We start from the raw sequence: 17,729 nt of genomic DNA on the forward strand, positions 1-17,729 counted from the left end.
AATCTTCATTTAACTTTGTCAAAATGTTTGTCTTAATGATATGTTGAGTTAAAAAATTGTTCTGGTCCGTTGAAAAACATGGCTGCCAGGTGGCGGGGCACTTTTTCTTATATGGCTGTAGAGAAACTGTGTTAACACTCTAGAGGTCACAAATTTTGCCCAATCATCATGAAACTTGGTCAAAACATTAGTTTCATTGATATCTCGGACAAGTTCGAAATGGTCAAGATTGGTGAGAAAACATGACCGCCAGGGGGCGGGACAGTTTTCTCTTTATGTATATAGTAAAAACTTGTGAACACTCTAGAAGTCATATTTTTGGTCTAATCTTCATGAAATTTGGTCAGAACATTTGTTTCCTGGATACGATGGTTGAGTTAAAAAATAGTTCGGTCAGTAAAGAAACATGGCCCGGCCCCCAGGGGGGGGGGTCATTTTCCTTATATTTATGCCCCCCTTCAAAGAAGAGGGGGTATATTGTTTTGCTCATGTCGGTCCGTCCGTATGTATGTCCCTATGTCCATCCACCAGATGGTTTTCAGATGATAACTCAATAACTCTTAGGCCTAGGATCATGAAACTTCAAAGGTACATTGATCATGACTTGCAGATGACCCCTATTGATTTTGAGGTTACTAGGTCAAAGGTCAAGGTCACGGTGACCTGAAATATTAAAATGGTGCCTGTATGATAACTCAAGAACGCTTATGCATAGGATCATGAAACTTCATAGGTACATTGATCATGACTCGCAGATGACCCCTATTGATTTTCAGGTCACTAGGTTAAAGGTCAAGGTCATGGTGACCCGAAATAGTAAAATAGTTTCCGGATGATAACTCAAGAACGCTTATGCCTAGGATCATGAAACTTCATAGGTACATTTATCATGACTTGCAGATGACCCCTATTGATTTTCAGGTCACTAGGTCGAAGGTCAAGGTCACGATGACCCGAAATAGTAAAATGGTTTCCAGATGATAACTCAAGAACGCTTATGCCTAGGATCATGAAACTTCATAGGTATATTGATCATGACTCGCAGATGACCCCTATTGGTTTTCAGGTCACTAGGTCAAAGGTCAAGGTCACGGTGACCCGAAAAAGTAAAATGGTTTCTGGATGATAACTCAAAAAAGCTTTTGCATAGGATCAAGAAACTTCATAGGTACATTGATCATGACTTGCAGATGACCCCTATTGATTTTCAGGTCACTAGGTCAAAGGTCAAGGTCATTTGAAAAAAGTTGTGAGCTATTGTCATCACCTTGGCGTCGACGTCTGGTTAAGTTTTGTGTTTAGGTCCACTTTTCTCTTAAAGTATCAAAGTTATTGCATTCAAACTTGGTACACTTACTTACTCTCATGAGGGGACTGGGCAGGCAAAGTAAGATAACTCTGGCGTGCATTTTGACAGAATTATGTGCCCTTTCTATACTTAGAAAATTGAAAATTTGGTTAAGAAAAAAGTATACTTTTTGCAATTGGGAATATAGCCTTATTTCGGCTATAAAATTGGGCCAAAAAAAAACCCTGACTAGGATCATGAAACTTCATAGGTACATTGATCATGACTCGCAGATGACCCCTATTGATTTTCAGGTCACTTGGTCAAAAGTCAAGGTCACAGTGACTCGAAACAGTAAAATGGTTTCCGGGTGATAACTCAAGAATACTAAGGCCTAGGATCATGAAACTTCATAGGTACATTTATCATGACTTGCAGATGACCCCTATTGATTTTCAGGTCACTAGGTCAAAGGTCAAGGTCACAGTGACATAAAACGTATTCACACAATGGCTGCCACTACAACTGACAGCCCATATGGGGGGCATGAATGTTTTACAAACAGCCCTTGTTATCTAGTTAAAAAAAACTTGTTAACACTCCAGAAGTCACATTTTAGCCTAATCATCTTGAAATTTTGTCTTAACATCGATTTTATAGATATCTCGAACAAGTTTGAAAATGGTCATGATCGGTGGAAAAACATAGCCGCCAGGGGGTGGGGCAATTTTCTCTATATGTATTTAGTGAAAACATGTGAACAGTCTAGAAGACACATTTTTTTCATGAAATTTGGTCAGAACATTTGTTTCCTGGATACGACGGTTGAGTTCGAAAATGGTTCGGATCGGTAAAAAACATGGCTGCCAGGGGGGGGGGGGCCTTTTTTCTTATATTTTTATAGTAAAAAAAGCTTGTGAACACTCTAGAAGTCACATTTTTGTCCAAACATTGGTCAAACCATTGGTTTTATGGATGTCGTGTTATGATATCTAGGCCGAGTTCCTTTATGGTTGCGGTCTGTTGAAAAACATGGCTTTAAATAGCTTTATAGTGTAACCTTGTTTACACTACTAAGAAATTACCAATGTACACGTTGAATGAAATTTATGCATATTATGATATTCATGATCTCCATGCAGTTATCTGAATATTAATTCTGCCGATAAGATATACGGTTAAATTGCCCCCCCCCCCCAATTTTTATTTTTATTTTTTTGTTCCTTTTTGAGGAGGATTATTATGATGATGATTGGATGGGGGAAGAAGTGCAACAAACATAATTATGCCGTCTGAAAACCCTTTATTAAACATTCTCAAAATGTTAAGTAGTAATACTGATTTCACAGAAAATTACTTAGAGGAGAAACAACTGTATATAACTTGAATTGTGTTTGACCTCCAATCATGAATGCATGGCTTGTCAGGAATGCACTCTTATTTCTCCATTGATCCCATTCATCCACCTGCTTATCAGCAACTAATAATTTCTCTATTGACTGTGCACGAATGGTTCTGGTACAGTAGTACTCATTGATGTGATGTAACAGGCTTGCAGCTTAAATGCCCTTCTTCCCTAGAAATAGGCCCCAGCTGGAAACTCACATCAAAGACCTTCAGACTGATAAGAGTGGAACATAAATTGTTTTGGCACACAGTTTATGGATGAGGTCGGTAGTTTTGGTGTAATTATTTAAGATGTGTGTTTTAAATAGGGTTGATTGTTGTTTAAATTGGAAATATCATTGAGGGTCGAGTCTGAAAATAGTTCCAGTTTGTTTAAAAGCAAGGCCCTGAGGTGGGTGGAATATTTCTTTTTATGGCTATAGTGAAACATTTTGAACTCTATAAGTCACATTTTAGTTCAATCTTAGTGAAACATGTTGAGAACATATGTTCCTATCATATATTGATTTACTTTGAAAATGGCTCCGGTGCTCTGAAGAGCATGGTTTCAAGGGGCGAGCGAATTTCTTCTTGTGAACAATATGATATTTCATGTTTCATGAAGTACTTTTATTATTTTGACTCCACCTTCACGGAATAGTTTAGTTACTTCGGGTCTCAGGTGAGCGCCTTAGGGCCCATGGCCCTCTTGTTCTTAAATGTCCCTGTGTTACCGGTGTATACATTTTGGGAACATTACTCCCAGAAAGCTATGTGACCCACACCTATTTGATCACGTGTATTGGCCATTGGTTTATTCATTATCATAACGATTATCAAAATAATGTGTATACCGTAGTCTTTATGTATTTTGCTTGATCGTGTGAAAACATTACAATAATAATCAATGAATGTTTTTGTGTATGTCCATCAGCAAATTCTTAAATAATTATTGTATAACTAATCTTGCATTTGGACACTTTACTGTGTCCAATATTTATTGTGGGGGCATCGGTGTGTGTGAAATAATTGTCGTAAATTTTAATATATGCTAACGTGTATGTACAAGAATGTTTCGTGGTTACTTTATTAAAACTGTCTTGTGCTTATAAGCATTATTAAATGTATTTCCAACATGCCTTGTGGTTATTTACGGACATTGTATTTTTATTTTTCTCTGAGCATAACTCAATGAATCTTATGTAAAAATTATAAATTCAGAGTTTAAAGATGGTATATTTATAATAATGTCTTGATTACGAATACAAACATTATTTTATTTTCGTAAAATGTTTAAGAAAACGTGAGATTGGCTTCGGACAGCGTCGGAAGCACGACGTTGTTATCACGAGCTGCACGAAGCCAATCCCGCGTTCGCTCTTAAATGTTCGGATATCGTCGAGGGAAATTCACATGGAATATATTTTCACACACAAAATAAAAACGAGCATTATGTATCTCGTTAAATTTATGTTACCAGACCACGTCTAGCGTCAAAATTCGGTCATTGATATGAGAAACACTTATTTTTTATGGGTTAATTTCATTTTACGAAATACTCGTTGATTTTAACACGGAGCGTATAATGGAGCGTATGCCATCTAGAGTCCGTGCATCTAGAGACCGTGTCATCTAGAGTCCGTGATTTTGAGTTGGCTTTAAGATTCGGTTAATCTGTTGGAAATGCAAACGTCCGTTATGTGTGGTAAGTTATCCATGCGCGTGCGGTACGAGCTCAACCGTCCGTTATGTGTGGTGTGTAATCCATGCGCGTGCGGTACGAGCTCAACCGTCAGTTATGTGTGGTGTGTAATCCATGCGCGTGCGGTACGAGCTGGTGTTCAAATACATGTACGTGTCGTCATATAGAATCAGCTAATTGTATACCCTCGATTAGTTATCAAATAAATGATCAATTATGTTTTTACTACATTTCCTAAATAGATGTATGTCATTCTTTATTTTTATGATCAGTTTAGTTCCGTAAAATATGTAAGAGGCAATAAAGAGTATATGGACGGATCACTATTTGTTAATATGGACCGCGCGTGTTAAATATCGAACGCCCATGCAAGATCTTGACGAATGACGTCACCGCCCAAGTACCACACAGCTAAGTATCAATCTGCGGTTGCGCTTGATTTTTATTTGCAGGTAGATGTTGACATTCGTTTTTGTCAAACTGCATACGTATAAGCCCAAGTCTCACTATTGCCGGTAGAGCCCCGGTCCATCCCGGTTTGCTACGCCGGTCGACCGGCGAGAACCGGGATGATTCGTGGATTTTTTTATCGCGATCACACTATTTCCCGGTGCCGCCCCGGTTGAAGCCGGCCAACAACCCGGCAGTCCCGGTCAACCCCGGACTAGCTACGGTTTATCCCGGTGAAGCCCCGGCCTAGCCCCGGTTGTCGCCGGAAATGCCCAGGTGGAGCCCCGGTGAAAGCCGGCAAAACCCCGGTATACCGTAACTCCGCCGGCACTCACCGGGGCTATACCGGCATCAGACCCCGGCAGAGCTACGGCAACGCCCCGGTTTAACCCCGGTCGCCGCCGGTAATGCCCAGGCGGAACCCCGGTGAATGCCGGTGGCGTCCCGGCAGAGCGCCGGTTTACCGATGTACCGTAGCTATGACGGGACTCTGCCGGCATTCACCGGGGCTCCACCAGCGCGTTGCGTAGCTTTGCCGGGGTCTGTATGGGCCCCGGTGGAGCTACGGTGCCGTCCCGGTTGTTCCCGTCGCCGCGCCGGTCGTTGCCGGTCCTTTCCGGTCACTCCCGGAGGTATTAAACATTTTAATACTTTCCCGATGGAGCCCCGTTTTTCCCCGGTTAATCCCGGTCGTCCCCGGTAGAGCCCCGGTTCATCCCGATAGATCCCGGATCACGCACCGGGACTCCACCGGCATCATAGTGAGACTGGGCCTATAAGTTTTAATTTATCATTAAAAATGTTAAAAATCTAACATTTTATATGACATATAACGCAATCTAAATATGTTTTGAAAGCTTATACATTTTGTCAATTTGTGAGACTGTTGTAAAAATTGTTGATTATACACTGGTAAATACACAGTATGAACATGCTCGGCACAAAAGTGAAAAAGAAAACCCAACTCCGAGCCTAGTGGCATAACACTGACAAGCTAGACCGCCCCAAACAGTGACCAGCTAGGCCGCCCAAAACAGTGACCAGCTAGGCCGCCCAAAACAGTGACCAGCTAGGCCGCCCCAAACAGTGTACGGACTTCCGCTTCAGTACATATATAGGATTTGGTGCTGTCTCGCTGGTCAATATTTCGTCAAACGAGCCCTAAGCGGGTGGAATCTATTTTTAAATAATATGTGAAAGAAAACCATAGAACAGAATAGAACTGTGGGTGCTTCATGAATGAATGGTATTAATGCATTTTTTTAGAAAATATATTTATACAAGTGTTTCGTTAGAAGAGCGAATACGTGTCGTTGAACTACCTCCGTTTCTCGACTTAACCTCATTGCTGAAATACAAAGCAAAATTGTGTTATAACAATAAATAACATACTTATATTTCAAATTTATTTACAATATTTATATCGATAACAAAACAAGTAAATATAAAGAAACAAGAAATTTGTTCTGGATTAAACATGTATGTTGTATCTTGTACATTTATTTTAATACAACAAATGCACACATTTCAAAAGAATATTATGCATACCCATTACGTAAACCCGATGAATATTGACAAAAAAACAATGGTTTAGCTAAGAATCCCAGCACAATTTCGTACATTTTATAGTGACCAGCGAACATATTTGCATCGCATGATTGCGTTTGTACAATTTGCATGGCCGACGAAACAATTACATGGAGAGATGTACGAAATATTTGTACTTATCGATGATGAAAATGTATGTATCAAAAATGAAACATCCAAAGGGTATGTTCAAATGCCATAGCAAGTACATATCGTTATTTTGTTTAAAAGCATTAATGTTCAACAAGCTTGCACTTTTCTGTCAAATTTTTTACTCGTAAAAGATCTGAAAAAGAAACACATACATCGCAAACGATATACTTTACATAATTTGCATTGATTTCATACACACAAATGTTAAATATTACCACTTCTACCATTTTTGCTTTTGCAAAACGTTACGATAATATGAAATCACATACAGGCCTAGACTCATTCTGATAATGATTCGGAAACATAGAAAACATAACTTATAACGCATGAATTTGTAAAAAAAAATGTACACAAAACAAACACGACATGTTAATACAAGTTTGCAAAGTTCGAACGCTTTCGGAATATTTAAATTAAATAGCATGCGGTCTGAATTATTTTACATTAATTGACCTTAACACAAATTGACAGAAAATCAGTAACATTGTTGAGGCTAACCACACACACTTATTATTTTAAATATGGGATCTTCTACATAATGACATTCAAATGCGGTTAAACCTTTGAGTTGGGGAAACCGTGCTTATTGATGTACGTAAAGCATAGTCCCGTTTCAGCCTGTTTAGTCCGTACATGCTTATCAGGGACGACACTTTCCACATAGAATGGAGTTTTTGTTTAAAACATACTTCCTTTAAGAGAAATAGAAAGTGTCTTCCCTGAAAGCCTGTGCGTACTTAACAGACTAATCTGGGGCGATAATTTACGCACATCCATTAAGCCCGGATTTCACAACTTATCAAAACACAGTTAGATATATGTGTATCATTGTTTATATATGAGCACATTAATTCAAGACATTAAAAACATGTTGCCCCACGGCAATACGAGTTAACAGATATTTTAATGTTGCATGCTCCTAAACCTGTTGCTCTGCGTATCAAAAGATACGAGCCCACCTTCCTTGAGGACTAAGAATTATTATAACGGTTATAACAATAGGTCGAAACATTTTCAAGATATGTGTGAAAACGGGTTTAAGCTGCAAGCGCATTCAAACTTGATTATTTACATATTCACCTTAAAATAGATAGACATCATCGTTTAACCCAAAGCAAAGAACTTTCCAATTTGCCGCATCATAAGTCAAAGCGTTCTTTAGATATAATGTGGACACGAACAGGTCATATTTGTTTATATTAAAGGTCCATGTGACCTTTTAGCTGTTGACCTTAACATCAATATGGGTCTTCTTTTCATCTCGAAGTGCATGATCTCAGGAAAAAGCTTTCTTTGTATTTCGCATAAAAAGAAATGGATCGACGAACATGTTCACAACAATTTACCCGTTGTTTCTTCTGGGAAATTTACTTATATTTATGAAACTGGATACGATTATGTGCTTCAGAACATCAGATCGCTTCTTTATAAATGAGAACACCCAAATAAAATTATACACATCTTTAAACTGAACACATTTGTATCAAATTGAACACATAGTTTATTAATGAACACGTTGGTATATAACTAAACATACAATTCATAAACATTGCGTGTATATGAACTATGTATTGGCCAGAACAAATAATTTCTAAACAAATATATACAGAAAAGTGTTTTCGCTCTCGGCGTCATAACGTCTTACTCAATCCCCGGAAAGAGAGACGACTTTATTATCTGCATTAACTTGTTTGCATTAAATTTTAATATAGATAATAACTAAACTAAACATGTGAAATAAACCGGGTATATACAACAGTAAAACAACAATAATCGAAAACGCCGTCACAACGAACATGTGTAGATCCATTACAAGTTGTCAAACGTCTGTCTAAGTGTTTCTAGACAAATACCGGATACTGTGATTGGTTGCGCGACGCTCACCTACTTTGAAGTGTCACTTTTCGAAGGCACAACATCACCGGCCTGAAAGTATAATCTAAACAGTGTATTATATGTCGATGATTTATCGCAAAACCGGTAATATTTCTATAAAACGTTATGAAAATGGAGCAGTTCCACGCATAATTGTCGAATTTGGGCTTCTTATATCGATTTTTTGTTCAAAAGAAGTCACTTCAACACGAAAATTTATTCAAAGCGGAAAGTGGTTACCCTGATTAGTCTTTGCGGAATGATCAGGCTAATCTGGGACGATACTTTACGCACATGCATTCAGATCGTTTATTCTAATCAGGGACGATACTTTACGCACATGCATTCAGATCGTTTATTCTAATCTGGGACGATACTTTACGCACATGCATTCAGATCGTTTATTCTAATCTGGGACGATACTTTACGCACATGCATTCAGATCGTTTATTCTTATCTGGGACGATACTTTACGCACATGCATTCAGATCGTTTATTCTTATCTGGGACGATACTTTACGCACATGCATTCAGATCGTTTATTCTAATCTGGGACGATACTTTACGCACATGCATTCAGATCGTTTATTCTAATCAGGGACGATACTTTACGCACATGCATTCAGATCGTTTATTCTAATCTGGGACGATACTTTACGCACATGCATTCAGATCGTTTATTCTTATCTGGGACGATACTTTACGCACATGCATTCAGATCGTTTATTCTTATCTGGGACGATACTTTACGCACATGCATTCAGATCGTTTATTCTTATCTGGGACGATACTTTACGCACATGCATTCAGATCGTTTATTCTAATCTGGGACGATACTTTACGCACATGCATTCAGATCGTTTATTCTAATCTGGGACGATACTTTACGCACATGCATTCAGATCGTTTATTCTTATCTGGGACGATACTTTACGCACATGCATTCAGATCGTTTATTCTTATCTGGGACGACACTTCACGCATATGCATTCAGATCGTTTATTCCAGACACCTGCTCATATTAAATTCGTACAACAGCATGTAAACCAATGTTCCGATATGGTTAATGTTAAACGCGTACATCGGACGCTAAAGCTAACTTTAAACTCAATGAATGTTATTGAATTGAATTCTTAAATACTGTACAATCCTGATTGTTCGCGTTAAATTAATTTTCGTTGATTTCGTGCTTTGACCGATCCACTAGTTTAACACAAACACACAGGAAATAGCCAATGTGCATCTTTTTTTTCAAATATCAGACATCCATGAGTTATCGTGTTCAAGAAAAAGTCATTTTTCAAGAAGCTAATGTTATTTATTAATTACTGCCAGTTTATTTTACCAAACCCACTGTTGCCAAGCTTACCGCTTTCCTTGGTTTAGTACGGGGTTTCTTTGGCGCCGGCTGCAACAGATAAAACATAACGATCATTACGAGGTCATTTTTTATATAAAAACCCGTATACGAAAACATTTTAATATAGGCCCTAATGACGTTTTTCTTCGCCCCACTTATTAGAGGCTTTTATGGAACATTGCATGAAAAAGTAGAGGCATTTCCAGAGGTGACATTACGTCTTTTAGTAACATGTCAAAATCACTTACCTGTAGTACTCGCAATTTACTCTTGCGAAGTACTTGTTATGATATGAAAGGGTGAATCGACAACACAACTTAAAAAAAGAGCGATTTAAGATGAGACGGTGGCCATTTGTACAGCTAGAAATAAGTCAAAGCAAAAAACAATCGTCTTACAAAAGTAAAAGTTTTTATTTGTAGTTGGGGCAGGAGTACATAAGCCATTTTCCGTGCATGTAGATAATATGGGCCGTGCTCTGTGAAAAGAGGATTTAATGCATGTGCGTAACGTGTCATCCCAGATTAGCCTGTGCAGTCCGCACAGGTTAATCAGGGACGACACTTTCCGCTTTTATGATATTTTCTGTTTAAAGAAAGTCTCTTCTAATCAAAAATCTAGTTTAGGCGGAAAGTGTCGTCCCTGATAAGCCTGTGCGGACTGCCCAGGCTAATCTGGGACGACACTTTACGCATATGCATTCAACCCCTTTTTCACAGAGCAAGGCCCATACGAGCATCGCTCTGGGAAAACCGGGCATAACGCATGTTCGTAAAATGCTTATCCGTGATCACACTTAACGCACATGCATTAAGCCCCGTTATCACAGAACAAGACTCACACTACATATCAAGAAAACAACACAAAATTGTCAAAGAAAGCAATATTTGAAAGGTATATATTAAGAAGGAAATATATGCGCGAATCCTATATGCACACAACAAAACGCACAATTAGAATGTGCTTTTTCACAGAATGCAAAATGACAATAAAAACAACATGAATTCATAAAACGCATACAATTCGTTTATTCAGTTAAAGTAACATAAATACTCAAAATCAACGAATATTTCGCAAATATTTTCTAAATATTTCACATTAAAATCAGTGTTCCTTTCAATTTCAACGCTAGATGAGGTATGGTAACATATATTTAACGAGATAGAAAATGCTGGTTTTTATTTATTTTGTGTTGCACAATATATTCCATTTTAATTGCCTGCAATAATATCTATTCATACGACATACGAACACCAACATGGTACATGAACATGTGTTGAAGATATTGCCCCACAAAAAGAGCATTTTTTATCTTGTTAAATCTATGTTACAACACCACATCTAGCGTTGAAATTTTGGCTTTTGCCATAAGCAACATTGTTTTCGTATGTGATAACTTTATTTTTCGAAATATTGTTAATAATATTCGTTGATTTTAACCCATTTATGCCTAGCGTCTAGAAAAAGGCCTTGGAAAACAGAGTAGACCCTGATGAGACGCCGCATGATGCGGCGTCTCACCAGGGTCTATGCTGTTTGCTTAAAGGAATTTCTGTAATAAATATTCTAAATATAGAAATAAATATACCAGACATCCCTAATTTTGGAAATAAATTGATCCAATTTAGAAGGATGGGAGAGTCCACTAGGCATAAATGGGTTAAGTGTTTATGGGCGGAATCTCACGTACCCTTCGTTCGAATTGATATTATTAACCTTTCCGCGGCTGCGTAAATGTCACGTTTACCAATAAGTGTTACTTAAATAAATCAATGTAAGGCAATCACTTGAAAGACGTTTTTTTTTAATTAAAGAAAGCTCACATATAAGCCACAGGTGGTTAGCGTGTGGCTATGATATCAATTAGTGAAAACATCATTTTGAATGTCAACTGGGTCATGCGTGTTGTGTATCGTGTTATTTCTTAAAAGTTGACCCAGCATTTGTAAAAATATTGCAAGACATATACATTTCCAGAAAGAAAATTCATTTCTGCGTTGAATAAGACCGAGATCGTGAAAATCGCTGCACAATTGATGAAGATATGGCTGTTCAAAGCGATGCACCCCGTTTTGGGGTGATTTTGAGTTGCATACCTTGTTATATATATATATATTTGATAGTGAAATATTTTTTTTCAGAAAAGTTAATTTTTAGTTATAATATGATTATTTATCATTCAAAATGATGTTTTCACTAATTAATATCATAGCCACACGCTACCCACCTGTGATATAAGCCGTCAATACGCCCCCTTAAAATGCGAGGAAACGCACTGAACGAAACAACAACTCTTGTGTGGCCTAAATGGTTGACGGAAAATTCTTTATGACATTTTATGAGTATAAAAAGGCTGAGCGACATTTCGGCTTAATACAGTGATTTATCGCATTCTATATTTTATGTCGGTTTTTATGTTTGTCGTCTGATCATGGGACCATGACTCATTTAATACGAAAGACTATATGAATTTCGGATTGCCATAAATTCGGATAAGCTTATTTTGCCAATTTATGCACACTTTTTAAAAGATAGGTTAAATAAATGTCTTTGATGCATTAACCTAAACAATTAATACTATTTTGCCTATAGTTTTGTCTGTTGAAAAAAATCCATTTTTACCGTCGACCGTGAATGTATTATTTTATGGTTGCCAAAAATAAGTCTTATTTTTTTAATAACATCATTTTAATATCAAATATTTATAATTATATAAAATTATCCGGTGGACAATATTTGTAATTGCGGAAATACAAGAAGTAGAAAAATCGTTATGAATGAAGTGTACATCGGGCGCTTTTACACGCATGCTCACTATTTATATCGAGACTATACTCGTTACCTGTGTAGGCTACATATGAAAGCATTAGTTGGAGTCTTACTAAAGACGGTATACACATTAATATTTTGTACAAGAATTGTGTATATTATTTTACGATTTTATCAATAAATCATCGTAATTAGATAATAACTATTTGAAAACAGGGCATATCGTTTAATAGCGTCTATTTTTTTGCGGAAATACAAGCGATATACTCATTAAAATGAACATATATATTGATATGCCCCTTGAAAGCGATACTATCACGGCTATTCTTCCAACGGTCGGACAGACAAACAAACACAATAAATTGAATTTATGGAAGAGGTTTGTCTGCAATCAAGGAAGCGCAATTAATTATTCTAACCTAAAATCGGTTTACGTGAGTTCAACAGTTTGTAAGGTCAGTTTAGACATTTCTAATAATATTCATTGATATATTGAGGTTTTGCCGGGTCTCTGGTATTTGATTACCACGCAACCACGAACGCCCGTTCAACTGCATTCCAATCATTGCACAGTGTGCCTTTTTGAGCTTTGTTGTCATAGAGAATCGTATTCATACCACTTTATGTTAACAAATAAATGAATAAGATTATGCGGGAATCTATTCGCAACGCTGTCAGAACGTACAATTTGTATTCATTAATGCTTATTTTTATTATAAAAACCAGTGTCATTCAATATTAAGGCAAACATGTAGGCGATAGCGATTAAAAAGGTAATGAAATAGTTTAGGCCTGAATCATTGCGTTTATCGAATTTTACGTGCGGTTTAAAGTCACACGGTATACTAACTATGTATATAATAAGGAAAATAGATATCATGGGATGGTCTATGTTCAGCATTACATTTTAATTGCATCTCGGTTTCAGTTTCACATCTTAAGAAGAGAAGTAAATGTGGGTGTAAACAAATGTTAAAAGTATGTATGCCATGATTAAGTAACGTAGCTTAATCAGAAATATAATACCGCCTCGTTATAACTAAGAATCGGGAACTTGCTTTATGCTCTATGTCAAGCGATGGTCATCGAGTAAAACAGCATCGACTATTAACGAGTTGAAAAGATGAGTGCAATGTTTGAATTTCCTTTATGTCTGTCCACCCAAATTCCAAATCCAGTAGCAAGTAGCATATCCAGGTGTTTATTGAGTTTCTCTGACAATTTAAGTCAATCAAAACTTCATACATGTCCATCCATTCGCCCCCTCCCCCGCATGAGGTCATTCCGTCCGTTTCCGTGCGAGATCTTAGAAACTACAAAACCGAATTCGATGGCACTATATTCGAAATCCTTACCGCATACATGTACAGACTCAGGTATTATAGGCGTGAATCACGATTCTGGATTTCAGATCAAAGTAAGACCTTAAAGACAAGACTTATTTTATTCAGACGTGTACAATGGACATCGTCGTAACGCATCCCACTATTAAAGACAATGATTAAAATGGTCACTTTGCTTGTACTTATTGAGATCCGTCGTGCGAAAAAGGATATTAATACATACGCGGCTTGCAGTGCTATTAATATTTACGTCACTGAAATGCAAAATCGGATTTCGTTTTTTGTTTTGCTTTTACATAATTTAACTTGGCTTTATTTGATTTTCAGGAATCTTTTGAATATGTGAATAGAGTATTTATAGATATTTGTTTGTTTTTTTTTAAGTTTTCAGGTTCAGGGGTTTGAAACCTTGAGGTTACCTGTTGAGAACCTTGTAAAAAGGTAACATAGAAACTTTGTTTTCGTTTCAATATTGCCACTTGAGATTTAACTACCGCAATATAGCCGGGATCGACAGGCATTGACAGCAACAGTAACACCTAACCGAGATCAACAGGAATTGACAGAAACAGTAACACCTAACCGAGATCGACAGGCATTGCCAACAATAGTAACACCTCACGGAAATTGATAGGCCTTGACAGCAACAGCAATACCTTACCGAGATCGAAAGGCATTGACAGCAACAGTAACACCTAACCGAGGTCGACAGGCATTGACCGTAACAACAACACAAACAATCAAGCTCTTACAGGTTCTGCAGGTTTTTTCTTGCTTCCTAAAGGTCGCCCTCGGGGTCGTTTTTGTTTGGGTTCCATGGGCTGAAAGAAAACAATATTGTGATAATATTACATGATTAAACTGTTCACGCTCTTTTATATGGAATGTGAATTAAAGTTATTTTAGTCTAAACATATTCATTACAGCTCGATTGCATCGAAAGCCGAAGGCTCATTGAAACACTCTCGGGTCCTTTTCCTGGGACTAGAACCAGTACTTGGTGTTTTGGGTGAGATCTAAAGAACGCTCCCACAGTTCACAAAATATGGAGGAGACAAAGTTGGTGGTGGCCTGATTATTAGAAAAACAAAGGTTATTGTCGGTTTACTCGATCATTCAAAAAAGATGAGATGATATGGACCCGATTAAAAGATCAATCGCACCGTTGTCACTACATGTACATCGTTTTGCCATCGCGTTTTCATTATCATTTGCACCACACCCACTTAATCAAATCACCTTCGTGTTTTCTAGGACGCTTGCAAATTCGCATCTTCCTCAGTTAACCTCCGCGATTTCAAGAATTTTTGCATTATCACCACTTCATCAGTTTTCAAGACAATATCTACGAACCTCATTTCATTATATTTTTTTCGCGTTTTAAATATCATTCGCACCATCGTCATGTTATTAGGCACATTCTTGTTTCAAAACAAGAATGTGCCTAATAACGAAAATTTTTAACGATAGCCACTTGATCAGATTGCTTCGCGTTTTCAAGGTCATTGGCACGATCAATTTCACTTCCTCAATGAGTCGTCTCATTTTATTTGAGCATTTCATCGCGTTCGTGTTACTGTTTCACGATCACTTCATTGCGCCTCATCGCAAAACCCTAGAGTTATCGTTGTATTTTAAAAATCGTATCATCGCTTTCACAATTTATCCTCTCGTATTTTTACCATATCATCATTACTACCTAGTTTTTTTTTAAACGTCGCGTTTCTTGAATTACTCAAAGCATTGTCGCGTTAACATTAGCTATTAACTTCACGTTTTGTATATACTTGCATCGTAACATTTCATGATCGGTCATCGCTGTCTAAATGCATTATAACTTCTATGTTTACTATATCGTCGTGTTTCGTGCTGGCATATTTAAAACTGAGTCGTCAATTAACCATCGTGTTGTCATGCTCGAGTCATCAACGCGTCCTCAATTCATGGTAGTGTTCTAAAACCATGTAAAACGTAAAGTGTATATGAAAAAGCACGTTATAATTGCGAGAAAACGTAATGACACAACTCGCGCAAAGTTTCTGACAACAAATGAACTGGTATATTATGTATTTAATTTTTTTGTAGATTGAGTTTAAGTTTAAGTATTTTACAAGATATTTGCATCTTCGATCAACTTCCCTTACAAAAAATGAATTTAAGGAAAAAAAAACCCAGTAAATATCGATTTTAAAATTCGGCGATGCGATAAACATTTCCCTGGTGAGAAGGGTCTTCATATTCGCTGTTGTTTTCAGCGCTCGATTTAGCTCGCAACACCGGTATGCCATTTATGCGTGACAAATTTTGGCTCATACGTTATATGTTGAGCTCTATCATCACGAATGTAATGTGCACACGCCAAATACTTAAAACTCAGCCGCTTAAAAATGTTTCCTAACAAAAACAGTAACAGAACCTGCACTTCGCTTCAATTCGGCGTGACTTTTAACAGAAGTGCATTGCAAAACATTCTGTGATCGTAATTCGGTCGAATGCAACCCCTTATCAACGAAGGGCTACAGAGTTTAATAGGGGTTAAGGTACCGCGTAAATGAATAAATCTTCACCGAAGGTTCATGGTAATCTGATTTTGTTCAATGGCATCCAATCTCGCGTGAGATTATATTCTGACGAAAATAATATAACACCGGAAGTCATAATCAAAAGGTCACCGGGTCAAGTTGTCGTTTGCAGAAACGAGGGCTTCGCAAACGGATTTGAAAGGTAATGTATTATTTGTTCAGTGTTTTAATTGGTTTTAACCATTCAGAGCTCGGTGACAGTTCAATACGTTGTCACGAGAAACACTTGTTAAGGTTTCAATCTGCGTCTAAAATCTCCAGCGCGTTTTTCAAAACGAAATGGTCTAAGGCACGAACAACACTTTTTATCGCACTGCATTTGTATAAAGTATCAAAAAGCACACTTCAGTCTGATGTAAGGAAAAAAAGTTACACTATCTCAGCAAGTAATGTGTAGATCACTACCAGAGACCCAATTATTTAAAGTAATGTTGCAAAACATAGCACAATGATCAATACAATGACCTGTGCGTATAGTTCTGTTTTTTAGAATTGCTAAAATTGCGATATATTTTGCGTGTATGTAGGCAATAATGTTTCAATAAGTTCAGCCATTCTAAAGAATAATACTTAATTATATGCACGGCTTAATAATAAAGCAATGTTTCCATAAGTAAAACTACTAAGTATTCTTTAGGCGCCGGCCGGATTTTTCTGCGAGTTCACAATCAAAGTTGCCTTTTCAATGAATGTGGTTTATACGAGAAAACTGACAAATAAATTACATGACACGCATATGTTTTCCTATGAACTGCAATCTACTACGGAAGTTCACAACATTTATCGTGCGCGAGTACGGCCACACACGTGGTTCTGCCTGAGTTAAATACCAAATAACTTTCCATCCTAGCAAATTAAAATACATGATCAGCATTTGGTATAACCATGTATGCCTGGAAATGTGGAATATCTGCTATGAACAATCAACAAATTTAAGTTTGTTAACTTGCATACTTACGCAAATTCAATCAAAGTCGGTGAAAACACTAGGTAGATAGACTATTTGCACACACATATATATATATATATATATATATATATATATATATATATATATATATATATATATATATATATATATATATATATAAACATAATTATTGCGTAATTGTAATAATCCATTTAAAATAGACATTTAAGGAACGGTTCATATGAAAAAATTATATACATGATAACTATTCGTCAGGCAATAAGAATTGCTTATACTCGTGTTAAACAGTGGAAGCATCAAAGC

At 37.1% G+C, this 17,729-nt stretch overlaps 2 protein-coding genes across 2 annotated transcripts in view; one reads left to right on the forward strand and one right to left on the reverse strand.

Annotated features, from left to right (window-relative positions):
- LOC127858495 (small integral membrane protein 29-like) overlaps positions 1-17,729 on the forward strand; it is a 220,403-nt gene that overhangs the window by 21,964 nt on the left and 180,710 nt on the right. The window lies entirely within an intron of this gene.
- LOC127858501 (high mobility group protein HMGI-C-like) overlaps positions 6,219-17,729 on the reverse strand; it is a 34,468-nt gene continuing 22,957 nt past the window's right edge. The window contains exons 3-5 of the mRNA XM_052395699.1: positions 14,666-14,734; positions 9,811-9,849; positions 6,219-8,492 (exon numbers count right to left, since the gene is read on the reverse strand). Of these exons, the coding sequence (XP_052251659.1) occupies positions 8,451-8,492; positions 9,811-9,849; positions 14,666-14,734 (150 nt within the window). The 3' untranslated portion in view covers positions 6,219-8,450. The remainder of the gene's footprint in view (positions 8,493-9,810; positions 9,850-14,665; positions 14,735-17,729) is intronic.

Source organism: Dreissena polymorpha, chromosome 1 (genome assembly GCF_020536995.1).
Source record: "Dreissena polymorpha isolate Duluth1 chromosome 1, UMN_Dpol_1.0, whole genome shotgun sequence".
Taxonomy (NCBI): domain Eukaryota; kingdom Metazoa; phylum Mollusca; class Bivalvia; order Myida; family Dreissenidae; genus Dreissena; species Dreissena polymorpha.